The sequence below is a fragment of the Microcebus murinus genome, chromosome 13 (genome assembly GCF_040939455.1).
Source record: "Microcebus murinus isolate Inina chromosome 13, M.murinus_Inina_mat1.0, whole genome shotgun sequence".
Lineage (NCBI taxonomy): Eukaryota > Metazoa > Chordata > Mammalia > Primates > Cheirogaleidae > Microcebus > Microcebus murinus.
The window spans coordinates 16975999-16998183 of NC_134116.1; the positions used below are offsets into that span (position 1 = coordinate 16975999).

The 22185-nt window shown below is 36.3% G+C and overlaps 1 protein-coding gene and 1 non-coding gene across 3 annotated transcripts in view; one reads left to right on the forward strand and one right to left on the reverse strand.

The window, feature by feature from the left end:
* PCCA (propionyl-CoA carboxylase subunit alpha) overlaps nucleotides 1–22185 on the reverse strand; it is a 373670-nt gene that overhangs the window by 307689 nt on the left and 43796 nt on the right. For both annotated transcript variants that reach the window (XR_012922419.1, XM_012751855.2), the window contains exons 5-6: nucleotides 4725–4838; nucleotides 2466–2519 (exon numbers count right to left, since the gene is read on the reverse strand). Coding sequence is in view for 1 of the 2 variants with exons in the window: in XM_012751855.2 (XP_012607309.1) it covers nucleotides 2466–2519; nucleotides 4725–4838 (168 nt within the window). In the remaining variant the exon portion in view is untranslated. The remainder of the gene's footprint in view (nucleotides 1–2465; nucleotides 2520–4724; nucleotides 4839–22185) is intronic.
* On the forward strand, nucleotides 11166–11226 carry LOC142875306 (U7 small nuclear RNA). Its single transcript, XR_012922698.1, has one exon. It is a non-coding gene; the product is annotated as a U7 small nuclear RNA (small nuclear RNA).

The following is a 22185-nucleotide window of genomic DNA, read 5'->3' on the forward strand; positions in this document are numbered from 1 at the left end:
GTAGTCATCCATTCTACACTCTTTCTCTAATGTCAAACCCCAGATGGAAATAATCTTATTTTTATTTATAGAGAATGTGACTTACTCGCACAGTATTTTCTTCTCTGAAGTCATTTGTGTACCTAACTTATTTTCCACAACATGACTATGAGCTTCTAGTGAGCAGGACCCAGATCTGATTAATTTTTGCATCCTTCTCAAATGCCTTGAACATAGATTCCAAATAAGCATTTTTTTTTTTTTGAGACAGTCTCACTGTGTCACCCCAGCTAGAATGCAGTGGCTCACTGCAACCTCCATCTTCTGGACTGAAGCCATCCTCCTGCCTCAGCTACCAGAATGGCTGGGACTACAGGCACAACCCAGTGCCCCTGCCTAATTTTTCTACTTTTTGTAGAGATGGTGTCTCGCTCAGGCTGGTTTCAAATTGCTGACCTCAAGCGATCCTCCCACGTTGGCCTCCCAGAGTGCTAGGATTACAGGTATAATCCTATACACCTGGCCCCAAATAAGCATTTTTTAATGCTTATTAAATAAATTGATGATAATTTGATGATATTATGATCAATAAATTGATGATAATTGATAATAAATTGATGATAATAAATTGATGATAAATTGAATAAATGTATGAATGAATATGCTGGCCATATCACTTAACTTCCCTGAGACTCAAACATACATCTATATCATGAGTTCCCAAACTTTTTCTATGAAGGATCATATAGTAAATATTTTAGGGTTGGCAGGCCAAATGGTCTTTGTCACAAGTACTCAAGTCTGCTATTGAGCAAAAGCAGTCATAATCAACATGTAAATTAATGAACATGGCTGTGTTTCAATAAAACCTTATTTACAAAAACAGGCAGCAGGCTGCATTTATCCCATAGACTGTAGTGTGCCAGCCTCTCATCTACACAAACTTAGATTTAATGCATTATATACATACTTTTTAAATATAACCATTTAAATTATTTTTTTTATAATGACAGAACCTCAGTCAAAATTCCAAGGAAGATTTAACAGAGGAAGGTATAAACAAGAAAATATGAATATACTGCATAAAACCTGGGCAATCTGGACCTTTGGATACTTCCACCTAATTTGCCCTCTCCAGATACCTCTTTAGGCCCTTTTTTAACCCATAAAGTAAGTTGGTTAAAACAGCTAATTCTAAGCTAGAATTCTATGATCTTAAGAATTGTTCCAAGTTCAACTTACAGATTTTTAAGTAAAGCTTTCATCTAGAAGATGATGAGTACATTTATAAATAATTTCAAATCCATGGGAGAACAAAATACAAGTACAATCATGCCAAATAACAACATTTCAGTCAACAAGGGACCACATATATGATGGTAATTGCCTAACGATGTATTTCTCATAATGTATCCTGTCATTAGGTGACACATGACTGTATATCACAGAAATAAAAAAAATTACATATCAGAATAAATATAATTTAATACTTGGCATAACTGATCTAACAACAAAAACGTTTACAAACATTAATCAAAATCATATTTCAGGCCGGGCATGGTGGCTCACGCCTGTAATCCTAGCTCTCTGGGAGGCTGAGGCGGGCGGATTGCTCAAGGTCAGGAGTTCAAAACCAGCCTGAGCAAGAGCGAGACCCCGTCTCTACTATAAATACAAAGAAATTAATTGGCCAACTAATATATATAGAAAAAATGAGCCGGGCATGGTGCCACATGCCTGTAGTCCCAGCTACTCGGGAGGCTGAGGCAGAAGGATCACTTGAGCCCAGGAGTTTGAGGTTGCTGTGAGCTAGGCTGACGCCACGGCACTCACTCTAGCCTGGACAACAAGCGAGACTCTGCCTCAAAAAAAAAAAAAAAAAAAAAAAAAAAAAATCATATTTCAGTACCTAAAAACTAAGGTTTCAGTACCATCTTGAACATAGTTATAAATATACTTGGACAATCAATTGTATAACAAATATAGATTAATGTACCTAACAAGAATGGTGATTTGAAGAGGACATTTAGATCATTAAAAAAAATCTTTCCCCAAAACAGAGGAGTAAGATTTGATCTTACATGCCACAATATGCAATAAAAGGGAAAAATATATAATTCTTTCTTCTGACCTCACATACTATGCTCATGGTGTAATAATTAAATCACAACAATAACTCACTAAACTCTTTGACATAGAGTTAAAAATTTGAAGTTTTTAATTGTAAAATTCAAAGACCATGTATTATATAATAAACCAGGTGTCAATCATTAGGAGCAATAGTGATTTGATAACTCTTCCATTTTTATATCTTCAAATCAAGACTTGGATTATAGAATAAAAACTCTTTGCTTTTCACAATCTTCAAAGAATTGTTGGGTCAATTACAATTCTATGATTCATCACTATCCACATTTACAAAACCCACGCCACCACATTGGTTTCTGAAATATAAGTTAATAGTTTCTGGTACATTACCAACTTACCAAACATCTGGCAAATTCCTTGTTTTCTGAAAGGAATCCATAACCTGGATGTACCTTAGAAATGAAAGCAAAAAGTATTTTCAATTTTATCATACTGCAAACCCTTTATAAGCAAAATGTACAGTGCATTCCTGTGTTTATTGTTCAAGAGCCCTAAAATAAGTTTACTTCTCTCACACACTGATCAGTTCTAACTCACAGTTCTGCGTACAGAATCAAATTCCAATAAACTGCCTATTATATTTACTTTCCACATACTACCTTTGTGCTGAACATAATTGGGGCCATATAACTGCATGTCTTCCTGCTCACCTGGGTTTGTCCACACTATTCAACACAACTCCCTCTACTTTTTGTGAAGCTAACTTTGGCTGCAGATTTGGAAAACTTTATAATGGCTAGTAAGTCAAAGAATTGTATTAAAGAAACCATCCTTTAATACATCCTTTAATTGGTATTAATACAATACCAAAGGAATCCATCTTTGGCAAGATGGATTAAAAAACTCTAGGCCGGGCGCGGTGGCTCACGCCTGTAATCCTAGCTCTCTGGGAGGCCGAGGCGGGCGGATTGCTGGAGGTCGGGAGTTCAAAACCAGCCTGAGCAAGAGCGAGACCCCGTCTCTACTATAAATAGAAAGAAACTAATTGGCCAACTAATATATATAGAAAAAATTAGCCGGGCATGGTGGCGCATGCCTGTAGTCCCAGCTACTTGGGAGGCTGAGACAGAAGGATCGCTTGAGCCCAGGAGTCTGAGGTTGCTGTGAGCTAGGCTGACGCCACGGCACTCACTCTAGCCTAGGCAACAAAGTGAGACTCTGTCTCAAAAAAAAAAAAAAAAAAAAACTCTAAATTCCCCTTTCTTTATAGTACCAGGAACTGCTACTTTCCAAAACCCAGGGTACTAAGTCAACTAACACGTTTTATTCCTGATGGCATTACTAATACTCAGTCACTATCCAATGAGCCCTTTCTGTCAAATTGAACTAAAATGGAGGTTTTACTTTTACTTTGTACAATGAATTATTTTTTCTTCTTTCTCACCCCCAATTTAGCCATTTACAACTATTTTATGCTATCCTCACCCACAAACAACATTGCTATTATCTCAATGCTATCTGTTCTAACCATGTTATTTTTGATTAACACACTGGCCAAAAATAAATTTGGCTACTCCAGTATGAGTCAGGTTGAATATATTCCTAATAAAACAATTCAGCTAAAAACAATGCCAAATTTCTGAAGAAGCCAATATGATAACCTAGAAATAGCTACTTATCAGAGATTTTTAAATACTGAACTGAGGTTTATGAACACAGTATAGAGTAATATAAATTACTGCATCACAGGAAAAGAGTTTCATTCCACCAATTTCATTTTATATAAACATTAAACTAAAGATTGTATCTTGACAAGCTATAGTTAAAAGGTTAAAAGAGTTTTACCTTCATTAACTGTGCTAATAAACTGTAAACATCTATAATATGGGTTCATGAATTCAGTTTTTTTATTTAAAAATGCATCTTACTAAAACATTTCTTTCAAAAGAAATGTGAGCACTAATTGAAGCGCTCCAGGCTAATTGCTGGTGTTGGCTGCTTCCATCCAATTTTGGAGATAACTCTGCATAGTTTTGAACATTATGTGTAATTAGTTCTCTGATAATAAAAAAAAAAAAAGGCAGGGGAACACTATTCTTGATATCAGGAATCAGTTTTTTCCTTGGATTCTATTTAAACAGAATTGGGGGTGGAGAGAATTATTGATTTATCCATGTAAGTTACAGGCATTCTAATGACATTAACAAACTAAAATAATTACCAAGTGTACTGTTTTTACTTCTGGAAGTATAACTAGGTGTATATAATTTTTAAATGACTAAAATTGAATTTAAACAGGGTCTTTTGGATCCTATTTATAACACAGAATTTTTTTAATGGCTTTATTATACTGAAAGGGTTAATGTTCAAAACTAATTGGGATTTCTTTTTGCCTAGCAAATTTGGAAATGAACTGAAACTGCTCCCTGGTGTGAAAGCTGAATCCAGCAGCCACCTGCAGGATCAGCGACCAACACTGCCAGATGCTACAAAGCCTTTGATTTCCAGTAGCGAATTCGGCCACATTTAACTCATGTGACATGAACTAACTGCAACAGCATTTTCAATCATTCTTTATTTTTTTTTTAAATACAAACTCTAGCTTTCTGCTCACTACATATGAAACAGCTGCAGTAGATAGATTCATTCAGACTCACAGCTTGCGCCCTGGTTTTCTTAATGGCTTCCATGATGGCATCCATGTTGAGGTAGCTTTTACTGGTGGGAGCTGGGCCAACACAGACGGCCTCATCCGCCATTTTCACATGAACCTGAAGAGACAAATCTCTGCATTAACAGATGCACCCAGCAAAAAGAATTATCATCATCTGCAAATATACATAAAATTGCAAATCTCACTGTTCCACTTATGTATAAAGTCATATTTCTTTTTGAATTTGCACTAAAAAAAAACAACAATGCAACAAATAAGCTCAGGAACTATACCACCCATGATTTCATTTATTATAGCCTAATGCATTGTCTAACCAAATAATTTCCATAATATCCCCTATTTATGTAAAAATCACAGCAAACAACTTTAGCTTCCTATTCTATTCATCTAAACATAAATATGATATCAAAAACTACCTTTTTACATGTAGTCAGGGTAGCCCAATATTTTAATAACCACTCATACCCAGTTCTAAGCAAGCTCCCCAGGAAGTTGGGATAATTAGAGGGACTGAATGGAGGGATGCAGTGAGTGTCCCCGCACAGCATCAGGTCAGCACCAGGCACAAATTAAAGCCTAGGACGAAAGAGTTCAATATCACAACATATGAACCAGAAAATCTTGAGATTCATTTAAATACTCTTGCATTCAATCCTTGTCCATTTTGCATTTATTCCTAAAACAACTGATATGTGTATTAAGTTACAAATCTCAAAATTCAGGAATGTATGCTCCATTTTTAAGACTACTCATTCTACAATGTTTAAATCTATTTATTTTTGCTTAATAGAGGCTGAGCATTCAATATTGAAAAGACTAAGTTGTTTAGTTCTAAAAGGAATCTATTCTTTTAAAATGATAAAGGGATTAGTATATTTTTGGAATGGCTTTTCCTAATGGTTTTCTAGTTTAAGAAACTTCCAAATCAGATTATAATTCTTTTACAAGGCAGAAATATAAAACTGGAGCACAAACATATAAGTAAACACTTATGACCCACTCTCACACTAAAAAAAAAAAAAAGTCTAAGGTGGTAAATACTTCTGAGTATTTCTAAGTTATAATTTCAGTTGGAATTTTTTAAATACTTTGTTTTAAATGAGGTCTAAAAAACAAAACCAAAAAAGCAGTCTTTCAGAAAGCTCTGAATTCTCTATCCATTCAATATTTTCCAATTTAGTAAAAAATTATATTAATACTTTGCATTGAAAAGTAAAAGATACCTGGCCGAAGGGATTTTCAGGGTACTATCTTAAGATAAAATACTCAAATATATACCCTCTGTAATTCCTTTAATAACAACAATTGCAAGGAAAGGCAGCCCTGCTTGCAAATGTTTCTAAATATTCCTACGTTCAAAGCAAGGCTCTACTCACAGTTATTAATATCTTTGCCCAGCTTATACCCAACCTCAAGGGTTGTTCTTCTGCCCTCAGACAAGAAAGCCCCCTCCCTCCATTGACCTCTGCCCATTTCAGATCCTATTATTGTCAATTTTGTTGTGGTGGTGAGGGTATTTTTCTATAAGAAAGAAATGAAATACTTAATCCTTTAAAAATAACACATTAGTCAGGTGAGGATAAAGTCTTTATTTAAAGTTAAATCCACACTTATTCTGAATATTTTATTTCCTTCAGATATTACCTATTATTAAAGATACACTTAAAGTTTCACTTCTACCACTGGGTGTTCCCCAAATACTTCAGCTTTAGATGAATATCCTTCAATCTGAACTCTGATACTACTTAGTACAAATTTTGGCATTCAGTCACATCCTACCCAGCAATCTCATTTTAACTGCTTTTTAGACTATGTCCATTACAATTTATCACTCTCCTCCACAACATCATAGGTTCTGGAGGACAGAGACTATGCCTTAAATTCCTTTTTTTAATCTCACCTAACCCAGCGTTATGTGCTTAAAGCTTATTAACTCACAGATACTCTCAGATGGCAGTTTATTTAGTAATTTTCATTATTAAACATAAAAGGCTTTGTCATTTAGGTACAAAATTTGCAACATGACATCACTGCCTTTGAGGCAAAAAAAACAAAATCTAACTAATTACAACCAAATAAAATCTTCTCAAGCTTAGCAATATATATGGCAGCTCACAGTTGCATGAAAGAAATTAAAAGATAAACAAATATACACATATGTGTGTCTAATGTCCAAAATTATTATAATGAACATGCATCAAAAGTAAAAAGGAGAATCCTAATAGTATTTTGACTTTTTTACTTCCAGTCCTCTCTAAATATACTTTCATGATACTACATATATAATTTTATATCCTTTTGTTTTTTTAACTATCATAAGAGATATTTTTCCCATGTTATTCTTTATAAACATACCAAGAACGAGCTCAGAGCCTAACATTTTATCAGGTTATCAATATTGTTCTAATAAACATTCAAAAAAGTATACATCAAAAGCAGGTCAAACTATTTACAGGCTTTACAAAGAGGAGTTAAACACAAATCCTTTCTAAAGGATTGGTTGGTTTCTTTTCTTCTATTTATCAGAAACAAATCTTAATTCAGGGGGAAGGGTATATTCACATCTCAGTAAGCCCACAGTCTATCCCAAGGCAAATCCTAGCAGAAATGCTGGGCAAAGTCATGTGAAAGAAAAATTAGAATCCTCTGCTGCCTTAGTTCTCAAGCAGACACTTATAGTCAACCCGGGAAGAAAAGCTTAACAAAGTTTTGAAACTCAATTTCAATTTTGTTGTTACTGATGTGCTAAATGTGTGAGGTATTTTGACTTAATAATATAAAATGAACTATATTCAAGCAATGCAAGTGCTATTCTGCAGAACTTAATATTGCATATGCTAATTAGATATATTTATATTTCCAAAATCTCAACATGTTGAAAAATATAAATTCCTTTTTATATATTTTAATGGTAAAGGAAATATATAACAATTATGAAAAGTTTAAACAAGATAACTATTCAACTAAGCAGGATTTGCTGGCTATGTTTCAAAAAGAAAAATAAAACATTTTAAGCTCTAATACTAAGAAAAGCAGTCAGTCTTCATAAACTTTTCTATTCTTAGAAAACCAATAGAGGTTTTTCAAACAGATTGGTTTCCTCCCCAAGCATTTACAGTTTTATATTTTTAATTTTTTAATTCTTTAGAGGAAAAATTTTTGTATTAGCCTATTACTTCTACCAACCTATTATTTTCTAAATAATGAACTAGCAGAACAAAGGGTGTGTGTGTCAACTTACAGGACTGAAAAAAATCATCTTATTAACTTTATAAAAATAAATTTAAATGATTGGATATAGATGAGTTAAAAACTGTGCCTACATTTGAAAACTTCGGATTAACAGAAAATTTCATATCAGTCGATTAGATGCCTAAAATATGCTGAGAAAGAGCCCTATCCTTATCAAATAGATTGCATATTAGTGTTAAAAAGTGTTAGGCCAGATAACATGTTTAGGATAAAACTCAGTGGTCTGAGTGAAAGTTTTCAATATCTTCTAAACTAATACAGATTGAAAAAGATAGGGAAAACAAGCAACTTGGAAAGTGTTTCTTCATGCCTAGAGATATTTTGAAACCCATCACTCAAGATCTGCCGTCAAATGGGCACTATTTACCATGACCATACTTCTCCTTGTGATATCCTTACAATGCAAGATACTGAGTACAACACTCTGAGGATGACATAAAATAGACCAGATGTCCTCCTGGCCTGAAAATAGCAATGCCTCATATAACCCAGCCAGACTTCAATATCCACCAAATCTAACCAAATTCTCCAAACATTACTAACAAATGAAAATTGCCCTTAAAGACTAAAGAGTTAAACAAAGGAAAGCCAATTCCATCAATCTTAATTTGAAGAGCTGGGAAAAAAAAAAAAATCATTTTCAAACAACCAGATAAAACCCTATATCTCAAAAGAAAGAAAGATCAGATGAACAGAACTCTTCTTCCTATTTTATATGTGTCTAAAGATAATTATACAAGTTTCAAAAGACTAACATTCTGACATATCCTTTCCAGAAAGGCAATTTGACCAATAGAAAACCAAGAATGATTTTTTTTAAGGTAGTAAATATACTTTGCAGTTACCATGGGAAAAAAAGAAGAAAAAGGCAGTAAATAATACATTCACTTTGATTCCATTTTGTAAAACTATATGTGTAGTAGCAAGACATTTATTCATGATTATTTTGGATGGTAGAATTAGTGACTTTACTATTTTTCTTCAGTTATAATTTACATAATTTTCAAAGTGGTAAACTGAAAATTAAAAATTACAGGGAAAAAAAAGAGAATAGGTTTTTGCCAGCTGCAAAATTCCAAGTCCATTTGCTAGGATCCTATTTTCACATCACAAAAGGAAACTGATCAATCCTGGAGCCAAAACAAAGGTGTTTTTTTTTTTTTCCCTTTAGTCTTGCTCTTGCAAGGATGCATTCCTGAGGATACAGTAAACAACAAAAGAATGAAAAACAGCAGGACTAGAACTATATTCTCATACCACTGACCCCTTAGTAAAAGCATCAAGGGAGACACATCAAGAAAGGAAGGAAGGAGGGGGAGGAGGACACCAAGGATTCAAGCAGAACCCATGTCAACGTAGCTGGTGGGTGCCCAGACAACAATGAAAAGGACTGCAGAGTAAAGCAGGGAAGAAAAGAGGAGGGAAGCAGTGAGGACTACTGATATGGTAGGATGTAAAGGTTGGGAGAGACAAAGTGATAGCTGAAAAATGACATGGGTTTGTTTTCATTTGTTAGCTTAGGAGAAACTTGAACAAATGCCTTTGAGAAGGAAAATGTGGAAAGTAAGGAGCTATAAAACACGTGAGATGTGAAATAATTCATAGTAAAAGGTTTCTGACAAGCTATGGCAGAGCCAAGAGGTATTGGGGGGAGGCAGGCAGGGACAGCAGAGTGGGGAGCAGAGAACTGATCTTTCCCCGCATACATGATAAATACAAACCAGGCTTTAAAGAGAGAAAGCAAGCAAGCTTACTATGCACTCCAAGACAAGGCTCCAAACCCCCTATCCCAAAATCACTATGCTGCCTGAAAGCTCTCTACGGAAATTCTAGAGCCACCACTACAGAGAAAAAAAGAGGCACAGGATCAGGAATACAGTAGCCCCCCCTTACCCAGTTTTGGTTTCCAGTTTCAGTTACTCGTGGTCAACCATGGTCCAAAAATATTATGTAGAAAATTCCAGAAATAAGAAATTCATAAGTTTTCAATGGTGTACTATTCCATCCTGCTCCATCCTAAGCTGGGATGTGACTCATCCCTTTGTCTAGGGTCTCCACACTGTAGACACTGTCTGCCTGTTAGTCACAAGCTGCTGGTTATCAGATCCACTGTCAAGGTATCCCACTGCTTGTGTTTAAGTCACCCTTACTTTATTTAATATTAACCATAAAGCACAGGAGTATTATGCCTAATGTATAAATTAAACTTTATCATGCGTATGTATGTATAGGAAAAAATATAGTATTTATAGGAATGCATTACCCTAAGATAAGAGGGAACTATTGTGTTCCTTTCCTTCCAAATTGCAGAGGGATGCCAAAAATAAATATAAATGCATTTGGTGAAAATGAAGGCTCAGTACTTTGGCAGTTTCTATTTTGTTTGTGAAGCAAGAGACAAGATCACCTTCTGACAGAAGTCAGGAAAGAAGAATCAGTGGTAGTGGAAAAAGAATGGAACAGGCTGGAAAAGGTCACTGGGCACAGTGAAGAACAAAATATTTGAGAAATCTAGTAAGAATGCCAGGTAGTGTTGAGGCTCACAACTGATTCTCTTTGGTGTGAAAGAACTTAGGCCAACTTGGTCACACACAACTCTTAAGTTCTTTTGGAAGATGAGGGTGGACACCAAAGAAGTTTCAGATGTATGAGGGTTAGCTACATCCCCACCCCACCTGGCTAAAAAGTATAATAAAAGCAAATCTCAGTCCAAATTCACCCATACACACAGACATTTACAACCCTTGCCTTAGAAATGCTCTTCTGTCCAAATTAGTATATCAGTCAGGATTTACCAAGGATCAAGTAACATATTCACAGATATTTAACTGAAAACAACAAAGAAACAACAAAGAACAGGGTTAAAAGAACCAACAAAGGATGGTGAGGCTTCCAGGGGACTAGCAGTGGAGGCCATGGTCACCCCTAGTCTTGGGGGGACACAGTGTGGGAAGAATAACTAGAGCTGGGAGGGATGTGGGAGACCCAACAGTACCACGGCCTGTGTCAGAACTGCAGCAAGGTGGGGAAGGGGAAGGTGGAGAGAAACATCCTAATCTCCTGCTGATGTCTCCAAATAGCCAAACAGGCAGAGAGCAAGGAAGCTCAAGTAATATACTCCACTGATGCCAGTCTCCTAGAGAGCGAGTGATTAAAAAACAAAACAAAAAATGAGTGTTACTGCTCTTTTAGAATTTGTCTAACAGGTTTTCCAGTACTCAACAGAAACCAATCCCCCCCATCTGAAACCGGAGTTCATCAAAATTAAGAACTTTTGCTCCTCAAAAACAGACCATTAACCACAATGAGATACTATATTCACACCAACTAGGATGGCAATAATCAAAAAGACAGATACCAGCCTGGGCAACATAAAAAGACCCCATTTCTTTAAAAATTAATAAATAAGCCAGCCAGAGATAGTGGTGCATGCCTGTAGTCGCAGCTCCTTAGGAGGCAGAGTCAAAAGGATCATTTAGCCCAGAAATTCAAGGTTACTGTGAGCTATTACTGGGCCACCACACTCCAGCTTGGGTGACAGAGCAAGACCTTGTCTAAAAAAAATAAATAAAAATAAGAAAATAAAAAGACAGAAATAACAAGGGCTGGCAAGAATTGCGGGGAAATTTGAACCTTCCTACAGTGCTCATGAGAATGTAAAATGGTACAGCTACTTTGGAAAACAGTGTGGCAGTACCTAAAAGGTTAAGTACAGAGTTAACATATGGCCCAGAAATTCTACCCTTAGGTTTATTTGCAAGAAAAATGAAAATATATTCACATATAAAGATATGTATGCAAATGTTCATAGTAGCATTATTGATAATAAACTGGAAATACAAATGCCCATACAACTGGTGAATGGATAAACAAAATGTGTTATATTCATACAATAGAATAGTACTTGGCAAAAAAATGTACTACTGATACATGAAACAATATGAACCTCCAAAACATTATGCTAAGTGAAAGAACCCAAACACAAAACACCAAATATTATATGATTCCATTTATTTGAAATGTCTACAAAATGTAAAACCAGAGACAGAAAGCAGATCAGTGGCTTCTCCAGAAATTGAATTCAGGTATGATACTCTCAAAAGAATACTTGCCCAGTAATAGCATCTCCACCAATGAACTGACAACTCCGGCTTTGAGCCTTTGGAACAAATGAACTGTGTTTCTAAGCAGCTTAAGTGAACCTCTCCCCTTTGTTGTTTTTGTTTTGTTTTTGTTTTTGTTCTGGAGGTTTTTTTGCTTTTATAAAAGTTTCCCTTTACAATTCTTTCACAAAATGCACTGGTAGCTTGCCATTCCGTGCATCCAGATTATCATCCTTCTTCTCATTCTGAGTAAAATCAACATATATGGATATAATTTTCCTTAGTGTCTTCTTTTAGGTTAACATGCTAGAGACAGACCAAATAAGATGGAGATTTAAAGGAGCTAAGGGATTTGACAAATCTGATCTCTGGTCACCTTGAGGACCAACTTAGTATAATATTGGAAAAGAAGCCAGACTTCCCTGGGTTAAAGATGAATGCAAAGTGAGAAAAGAAAGATTAAAATGGAAAATTAGCCTTTCAAGTAGCTTAACTAGCATGCTAGAGAATGCAAAGATATTTTGCTTAATTGTCTCCATAATTGTTGGGAAAACTCAGTACATATACAAGGTTTGCAACAAAACTTTCAGACTTTTCAGAGAGCTCATCTCTCCTTAGAGAAATACTTCACAGATGTGAGCATGTGTGCCCAGGTTCACAAGCCTGACTAGAAGCCCCTCACATGAAATAATATCATTCTCAGCAGCCAAACATACAGCCATGTATGTTTGACAAAAGACAAAAGACAACCCAGAAAAGGATTCTATTAATATAAAATCTACACAGATTCAGGGGGAAAGTTCTGGAAAATGGATGGTGGTAATTGTTGCACAACACTGTGAAAGTACTTAATGCCACTGCTTTATATACTTAAAGATGAATAAAACAGCTGGTTGTGGTGGTATGTGCCTATAGTCCCAGCCACTCAGAAGCCTGAGATGGGAGGATCACTTAAGCCCAGGAGTTTGAGTCCAGCTAGAATAACATAGCAAGACCCTGCTTTGAAAATAAGATAAAATGGTAAATTTTATGTTACATATATTATGACAATAAAAAACACAAAAAACCTATATAGATCTATCATAATTTCCAGCAAATTATTGACAAGCAATAGAGAAAGTATACATTTAAAGAGCTTAGTCATATAGAAAAAAACATATAAATAGGCCGGGCGCGGTGTCTCACGCCTGTAATCCTAGCACTCTGGGAGGCCGAGGTGGGCAAATTGCTTGAGGTCAGGAGTATGAAACCAGCCTGAGCAAGAGTGAGACCACGTCTCTACTATAAAAATAGAAAGAAATTAATTGGTCAACTAATAAATATATAGAAAAAATTAGCCGGGCATGGTGGCACATGCCTGTAGTCCCAGCTTCTCGGGAGGCTGAGGCAGGAGGATTGCTTGAGCCCAGGAGATTGAGGTTGCTGTGAGCTAGGCTAATGCCACGGCACTCACTATAGCCTGGGCAATAAAGCGAGACTCTGTCTCAAAAAAAAAAACAAAAAAAAACCATATAAATAGTACTGCCTAAGAAAAACCATAACAGGAGTAAAGAAAAAGAGGAAACAAGAGAATACCAGTGAGAATGTAGGCTCAGCTTAGCTTGCAATCATTAAGATCATTTTCCACTTATTAAAGAGAAAGCTATCACACGTGCATTCAAGATTCTAGTGAAGACTTAATACACAGATATATCATATTTCTCAATACTGATTTCTGAAATGACAGTGAAATTCTAGGAATAGAATCAGGAAATAATGTCCACTGAAATCAGTATTTTTTAAAAAGTGTTTCCGAACCATATGAATAGCTAAATGTCAGTTCCAATAAAATATGAATAGCTACTAAAAGTCATGAGATCTCAAAGCATAACTACAGCTCCTCCAGCAGCTATCGTAGCTCAATACAGGCCACTAACTGATGACATTACGCATAAAAGTGAGTCATTTAAATGTTCTTAAAGTTTTTAATTTTATTTTAATTACCAGAGTCATGTATAAATACACTAGTATGGTTAAAAAGAAAAAAAACGTAAGCAATACAGATAACAGATAACCATTACTCCCCACTCGCTATTATTATCCAACTATTATCAGTTTTGCATGTGTCCTTCCAGACTTACCTAAGCATTTTCATACGAATATGTAGGCATAAAAGTGCAGAGTTTTATTTTATGTTTAAGATTTTTCGTAGCATAAACTGAATCACACCACAAATTATTTTGTAACTTGTTTTAAAACTCAGTATTTTTTGAGAGTTCTACCTCATAATTTGTAACTGCTACTCAATACTCCTACCATGTTTCCCCGAAAATAAAACAGGGTCTTATATTTATTTTTCCTCAAGAAGACAACCTAGGGCTTATTTTCAGGGGATGTGTTATTTTTTTAAGCACGGTACAACAATCTATATTTATTCAAATATAGTTAAGTCGTCTTCTTCTGGAACATTATCATAACTCTCCAAACCCCAAATTCCATCCTGAATTTCTTGTGACTCTATTTCCTTTAGCACCATTGGCCCCAATCTCTCATATGGAGCAATAGAGCTCTCATGGGGCAGATGAGAAGGGCTGCTCGTCGTCTTTACCGCTCCGAGACGAAATGCATGGGTTGTGCAGATGCGCTGTGTAGCCACACTCATCACTAGGTCTTATTTTCTTTTTTTTATTATTATTATTATTTTTTAATTTCAGCATATTATGTGGGTACAAATGTTAAGGTTACATATATTGCCCATGCCTCCCCTCCCCCCTCCCACGCACCCAACACCCGATAAAACTAGGTCTTATTTTCCAGGTAGGGCTTATATTGTGCAAATGCTTAGAAATACTGCTAGGGCTTATTTTATAGGTAGGGCTTATTTTCCTGTGTAGGAAACACAGTAGTAATGTGGATGAACCATAACTTCTTTAAGCCATTCTCCTAATACTGGACATGATTTCTAAATGGCAGGTATTGCAAGCTGCAAAAAGTTTCCCTAAACATGCCAATCTGTATACACATGTACATTTCTGTAAGAAAATATTTAAAAGTACAAATACTGCAAACTACACACTTAAAAGCTTACATCAACTTACACTCCTACTAGAGATGAATTTCCCCACACCATCTATGAACATGGTTGATCTTTCTAACTTTATGAATCTAATCGGGAAATATAATTCTTTGATTTTTTAAAATTTGCATTTCCCTAGTTATTAATGAATTGGGGCATATTTTCCTCCTTGTGACTTATTCTTCTTCCAAGCATTAACCATTCTTAAATTTAATAAAACAGATATATTATAGAGAAGCAAAGGTATCTTTCATTTTGTTTTAGTTATATATAATATATGCAAATATATATAATACCTAAACACTGTTCTTATTCAAAATAAAGCTAACAACTCACCGACAGTACCTTTGTCCTCATTACAATTTCTCTCTCCAATAACCACTCATCTAGTGAGTATGCACTCTTAGACCTTAATATATGCCAGAGGATTCCAACTGGGAAACATTTTGTCCCCCAGGACACAGTAGGCAATGTCTGGAGACAGTTTTGGTTGTCACAACTGGGAGCCTGGGGGACACTACTGGTATTTAGTGGGTAAGGGGCCAGGGATGCTGCTAAAAATCCAATAATGCACAGGACAGCTGGCAACAACAAAGAATTATCTCATGTACGATGTCAATAGTACCACCGTCTAGAACCCCTTCTCTATACTTTTACATAACTGTAAAAATATAAAATCCTTTAAGGTGCGATTTTTTTAACATTAATAGTATATCATTATACCCTATGTGTGATTCTCTTTTAATCTTTACTATGTCTTAGAGATGTTCTCTGTCAAGATATAAAAATCTACCTCATTCTTTTTAACTACTATAGAATTCCAAGATATGGCTCTCCCAGTTTATCAACCATTCCCTTAACCACAGACTGGAGAGTGATGGAGTCCCCTGGCTGGGTGTCCCTCTCCTTTAGAGCTGCTCCCACTGTTTGCAGCCATCCTATTATGTCTGTATTTCAGACTGGGGTTTCCCACTGAATTATCCCATCAGCTATCTATCTTTCAAAATTCCTCAGTGTTTCCTGGATCCTAAGAGTACCTCTTCCCATTTTCCATTAAAATTTGGTCTGTTGTTTTTCTTTTGGTTTTTTCTTTTTAACTTTTTCTCTTCCCTGGGAATTTGGGACAAGAAGATGAAGTCTGGCTCATCTCACCAGCCTTAATTAGAAGTCAGGACTTTTTAAAATTCTCATTTCTTAACACAGGAAATACAGCATGTATATATTTATTTTAATTTAAAGTCAAGTATTATAAACAATGATGTAGTTGTCTAAAATGAAACAGTTAAAACTTATTTTTAATTACTATTAACAGTTAAAACTTATTTTTAAGACTGTTCTCTTCAAAAACAGTCCTGGCACAGTGGCTCATGCCTGTAATCCTAGCACTCTGGGAGGCTGAGGTGGGAAGATCGCTTGAGGTCAGGAGTTTGAGACCAGCCTGAGGAAGAACAAGACCCTGTCTCTATTAAAAATAGAAAACTTAGCCAGGCACAGTGGCATGTGCCTGTGGTCCCAGCTACTTGGGAGGCTGAGACAGGAGGATCATGTAAGCCTAGGAGTTTGCAGTGAGCTATGATGATGCCACTGCACTCTAGTCCAGGCAACAGAACAAGACCCTGTCTCAATAAATAAATAAATGAATGAATGAATGAATGAATGAATGAATGAATGAATATCCTTTCTTCTCTCCATCTCACCCCCCCAAAATTCTTTTATACCCAAAGACAGAAGAAATGCTGTCCTTTGAAGGAGCTCAAAAACAATTTATTTCTCCCTATTCCAAGCCTAATAAATAATTACCTCAACAGTTAAAGATCCAAAGTGATTGTGCCATTCATTGAATCCACCTGCTGCTCCCTGGCTACCATCCAGCTACTAGGAACAGAGGAACAGAAGTCCTTCTTTGGGGACTTAGTTTAGAGAATATACAAGAACTGCACTCAGATAAACATAGCAAGGATGTCAGGATTGAGACAAAGAAGGCTATCTGTGTATCACCTCCTGCCTTCCCTGGAACTAAATCCCCTTGTAACATGGAAATTGAGAATCCAAAAAGTAGGAAAACACATAAATGTGTCAGGGGAGATCAAATTGCCTGCTAAGTTGAAGCATGACCCATCACCTGTGGCAATGCCTCTTACAGGGAGCCTGATGCACTATGCCAGGCCATCAGCTGATGATCAGATGAAAGCCGAAGCATGCATGACTTCAGCAAACTTAGCAGCTTCATAGAAGGACAAGGGCACATAGACCCTAGTCTTTAGGAAGGCTCATTTCATCTCACAGATTTCAGGATCCATTAGTCCTTTAATTTTTGGAAATAGATTTGTGACAGGATATACTGTAAAGATGGATAAAAAGACACCCTACCTGGCAATGGGAAAGGAAAAAAAATAAATGGTTCAAAAAGGCTTAGAAGCTGCTTGTGTTTTATTTCAAATGTTAAATTTTCTCCAAATCCAAATGTCTGGCTGGCTTGGGAAAGAATATTTGGTGCAGCTATAGGCATGCCTCCTTTGTGAAAAACAGTAAATAAATGTATTTGAATTAAAAGGAACATCTGGACAGCACAAGGTAGAAAAACCCTACCTTATTAGAGGTGGCAGCTGGCTGTCTGAAGAGAAAGAACTGGAGAAAAACATATGCCTCACCAAAAGAAAAACTGTATATAATAAAAGGCCAGGAAAATGAATATCCAAGTATTATTGCTAACATGCAAAGTAATCAAAACATTTTCCCCAAAATCATTAGCTCCTAATTCCATTTATACAGTATTTGTCCCTGCTTTCCACTCTCTTTTCCAATTCAAATAATCTATGTTGCACCCATCATATCCTTTTAACTAAACCCTGAACAATTCCTTTTCCCTTCCCAGATCCATTCAAAAATTTATCACAGGGGCCACAACGTGGTATGGCTCACACCTGTAATCCTAGCACTCTGGGAGGCGGAGGTGCTGGGGGGGATTGCTCGAGGTCAGGAGTTCAAAATCAGCCTGAGCAAGAGTGAGACCCCATCTCTACTATAAATAGAAAGAAATTAATTGGCCAACTAACATATATATATAGAAAAAATTAGCTGGGCATGGTGGCACATGCCTGTAGTTCCAGCTACTCAGGAGGCTGAGGCAGGAGGACTGCTTGAGCCCAGGAGTTTGAGCTTGCTGTGAGCTAGGCTAACGCCACGGCACTCACTCTAGCCTGGGCAACAAAGGGAGACTCCATCTCAGAAAAAAAAAAAAAAAAAATTTATCACAGGTATACTTTATCACAGCAGGGTATAAAAAGATGATAAATCACTGTCCTCTCCACTTCAGGGGTCCAGTCTAGTAGAAAAGACAGACTTCTACACCAATTGCAATAAAAAGTAATAAATAAGAATATGTACAAGTTGCTAATATAGAAAATGGTTTCACAAAGAATTGGTTATTGAATCATAAAACTGGATTTCTAATAAGTGAGAGAAAAAGTGAGAAGGGAACTAACAACAAAGAAAGAGTACATTCAAAACTGTGGAAATGTGAAAGGTCCCAGCCCATTTAGAAATCTGTGAGATGGCTTGAAAATAATGAGAATGGGAGAAGACAATAATAGAAAGATTAGTGGGAACTTGAAAGGATCCTGAATGCCAGGGTAAAGAGTAGACTTTAACTGGGAAATCAGTGAGTCTCAATGTTTATCTCCTATGAGAAGACAGTAACATCCACATGAACTATACATTGCTGCAGTTGAGTCACTCAAGCAATTAGCTATAAACACTTTCTCTCTCACTAACCTCAGATAAAGCTTATAAAGCAATGCTATCAATAATGAAAACCTCTTTTCCTCTGTTATCTAACCAAACCTTTACCATGATACAGGCTATATGGTATACTATATAGGATACAAACACTCCCATTCAACTACATCAAATTCCTTCCTGCATTTGTTTTTAAGTGACTTTCAAGATACACCCTAGGCCATTTTAATTCCAGACAAGCTGGAGTAAGCATACTCTACCCTGTCCCACTACATGTAGCTGTGAAACCTGAACAGAAGGCATTTGTGGTTTTGGAAAAATAAACAGTAGGCAAATCAAAGAACAAAATTCAAATTACTGTAAAGAAGTGGTGAGTTTTACCATTTTCTTTTCCTCCATGATCTCCCCTGCCTGACCTCAATAAAGCCTGATATCCCTGGAAACTCAGACTTGTGGGGGGAGGGGGGTAATTTATTGAAACTTTAAAATCTGTACCCCCATAATATGCCGGAAAAAAAAAAAAGCCTGATATCCAAAGTAGGCACGGCGCTGGCAGAGAGAATATCTGAAGAAGCCCTATACATTTCACTCGAGAAACAGAAAAGGGAGCTCCTAACACTAAGAACACAATGGATATCTCATTTCCCAGATATTTTTCTTTCCCCCTATTCTTTTGTGTGCCAACCCCCAAGTAATTCTGTGGCTACTGCAGCAGTGCCAGAAACAGAGGCCTAGAGGAGCCAAAACAATGAGATAAGGAGCATTCTCCAATTGATGAAACTGCAGTCCCAAGAGGGTGGCAAAACTCCCAGGGTTCTTTTCAATCTCTCTATATGCTCAGTGCCTAGCCACAGACACAAAAGTGTACAGCAGAGCAAGGTAACTAAAACCTCAGATTTCTAAGCAAGAAGACTGAAAAGAAAAGCCCTAAGGAACCAGAAAGGAAGAAGCTAGTGTGGAAGAGTGATGCAATAAAGTTGTGGTTACTTGAACTAACCACAGATTCTAGATTGATGAATTGTTGACATATATGTGGGACAGATCTGAACAGCATTACAAAAGCCCACAGTCCACAGAAAAACGACTAGAATGTGCACTATGAAGCCAACCAAGTCAACTGCTACTAAAATAAAAAATATCAACATCCTCCAAAGGATTTAAACAAAATTTAGAGTATTATGTGTCATAACATAATACTCAAAATAGTTAAAACTCAATCCAAGAACTAGGTAAATCTCTCATAAGAAAAGACAAATCAACAGACACCAAGGCAGAAATGACAAAAATATTGCAATTATCTGACAAAGACTTAAAAGAAGCTATTACTACAATGTTCCAGCAAGCAATTGTGAACACTCTGGAAACAAATGGAAAATGTGAAAGTATGAGAAATAGAATTGTAAAAAGGAACCAACAGAAATTTTAGAGCTGAAATATACAATAACCACATTTTTAAAAAATGTAATGGATGGACTCCAGAGCAAACTAAGGATGACAGGGGGAAAGAGTCAATAAAAATGAAGACCAACAGAAAATATACAATCTGAAACAGAGAAATAAAGGATTGGAAAAAATTAACAGGGAACTATGGAACAATAACAAAAGATTCAACATATATGTTACCAGAGAAAAAGAATAAAAAAGAAAAACAGCAAGGTACTGAGAAAATATTTGAAGAAAGATGGCTGAAAACTCCCCAAGTTTGGTGAAAGACATAAACGTAGATTCAAGAAGTTCCGTGAACCCCAAACAGGATAACAAAAAGAAGTTAGTGACCAAACATATCATAATCAAGCCACTAAAAATTAAAAACAAAGAAAAAAATTCAGAATGTAAACAGAGAAAACAATACATTAACTACAAGGGAATAATTACTCAAAGATCTATGGATTCACACTGTAAGCCACAGAGATCAGAAGGAAGTGACATAATATTTTTAAAGTGCTGGAAAGAAAGAGCTGTCAACCCCATACTCCATCTCCAATGAAAATATCCTCCAAGAATGAAAGTGAAATAAAGATATTTTCAAGGCCGGGCGCGGTGGCTCACGCCTATAATCCTAGCACTCTGGAAGGCCGAGGCAGGCAGATTGCTCGAGGTTAGGAGTTCGAAACCAGCCTGAACAAGAGCGAGACCCCATCTCTACTATAAATAGAAAGAAATTAATTGGCCAACTAATATATATAGAAAAAATTAGCTGGGCATGGTGGCGAATGCCTGTAGTCCCAGCTACTCGGGAGGCTGAGGCAGTAGGACCGCTTGAGCCCAAGAGTTTGAGGTTGCTGTGAGCTAGGCTGACGCCACGGCACTCACTCTAGCCTGGGCAACAAAGTGAGACTCTGTCTCAAAAAAAAAAAAAAAAAAAAAAAAAAGATATTTTCAGATGAAGGAAAATTAAGATAACTGGTTGCTAGCAGACAAGCTCTAAAAGAAGTACTTAAGGAAATTCTTCATATAGAAGGGAAAAACATTAGAAGGAAACTTTGAAACATGAAGGAAAGGCAAAAAAAGTGATAAATATTTGAATGAATATTCTTCCCTCTTGAGTTCAAACATATTCATTCAAATATGTTGGTTCAAAGTAAAAATCGTAACATTGTCTGATGAGGTTTTCAATGTATATTAGAAAAAATATATAAGAAAACCATAACATTAAAGCAGAGCAAAAGGATATATATCTACATCATGGTAAGACATATGTCCCAATTAAAGGTGGTAAAATATGGATTCAAAATAGACTATGAAAAGTATGTATATATAATCCATACAGTAACCATTAAAAAAAAAAACTCCACAAGATAGAAACACAGTAAGTTAAAAAGGAATACTTTTAAAAGTTCAAATGATATAAAAAAAAAAAAAAAAAAGGCACAGGCCGGGCGCAGTGGCTCATGCCTGTAATCCTAGCTCTCTGGGAGGCCGAGACGGGCGGATTGCTCAAGGTCAGGAGTTCGAAACCAGCCTGAGCAAGAGCGAGACCTCGTCTCTACTATAAATAGAAAGAAATTAATTGGCCAACTAATATATATAGAAAAAATTAGCTGGGCATGGTGGCGCATGCCTGTAGTCCCAGCTACTCGGGAGGCTGAGGCAAGAGGATCGCTTGAGCCCAGGAGTTTGAGGTTGCTGTGAGCTAGGCTGACGCCATGGCACTCACTCTAGCCTAGGCAACAAAGCAAGACTCTGTCTCAAAAAAAAAAAAAAAAAGGCACAAAGGAGGAATCAGGAAAAAAACTAGAGAAATAGAAAATAATAAAATGGTAGCCCTAAATCCAAACATATCAATAATTATATTA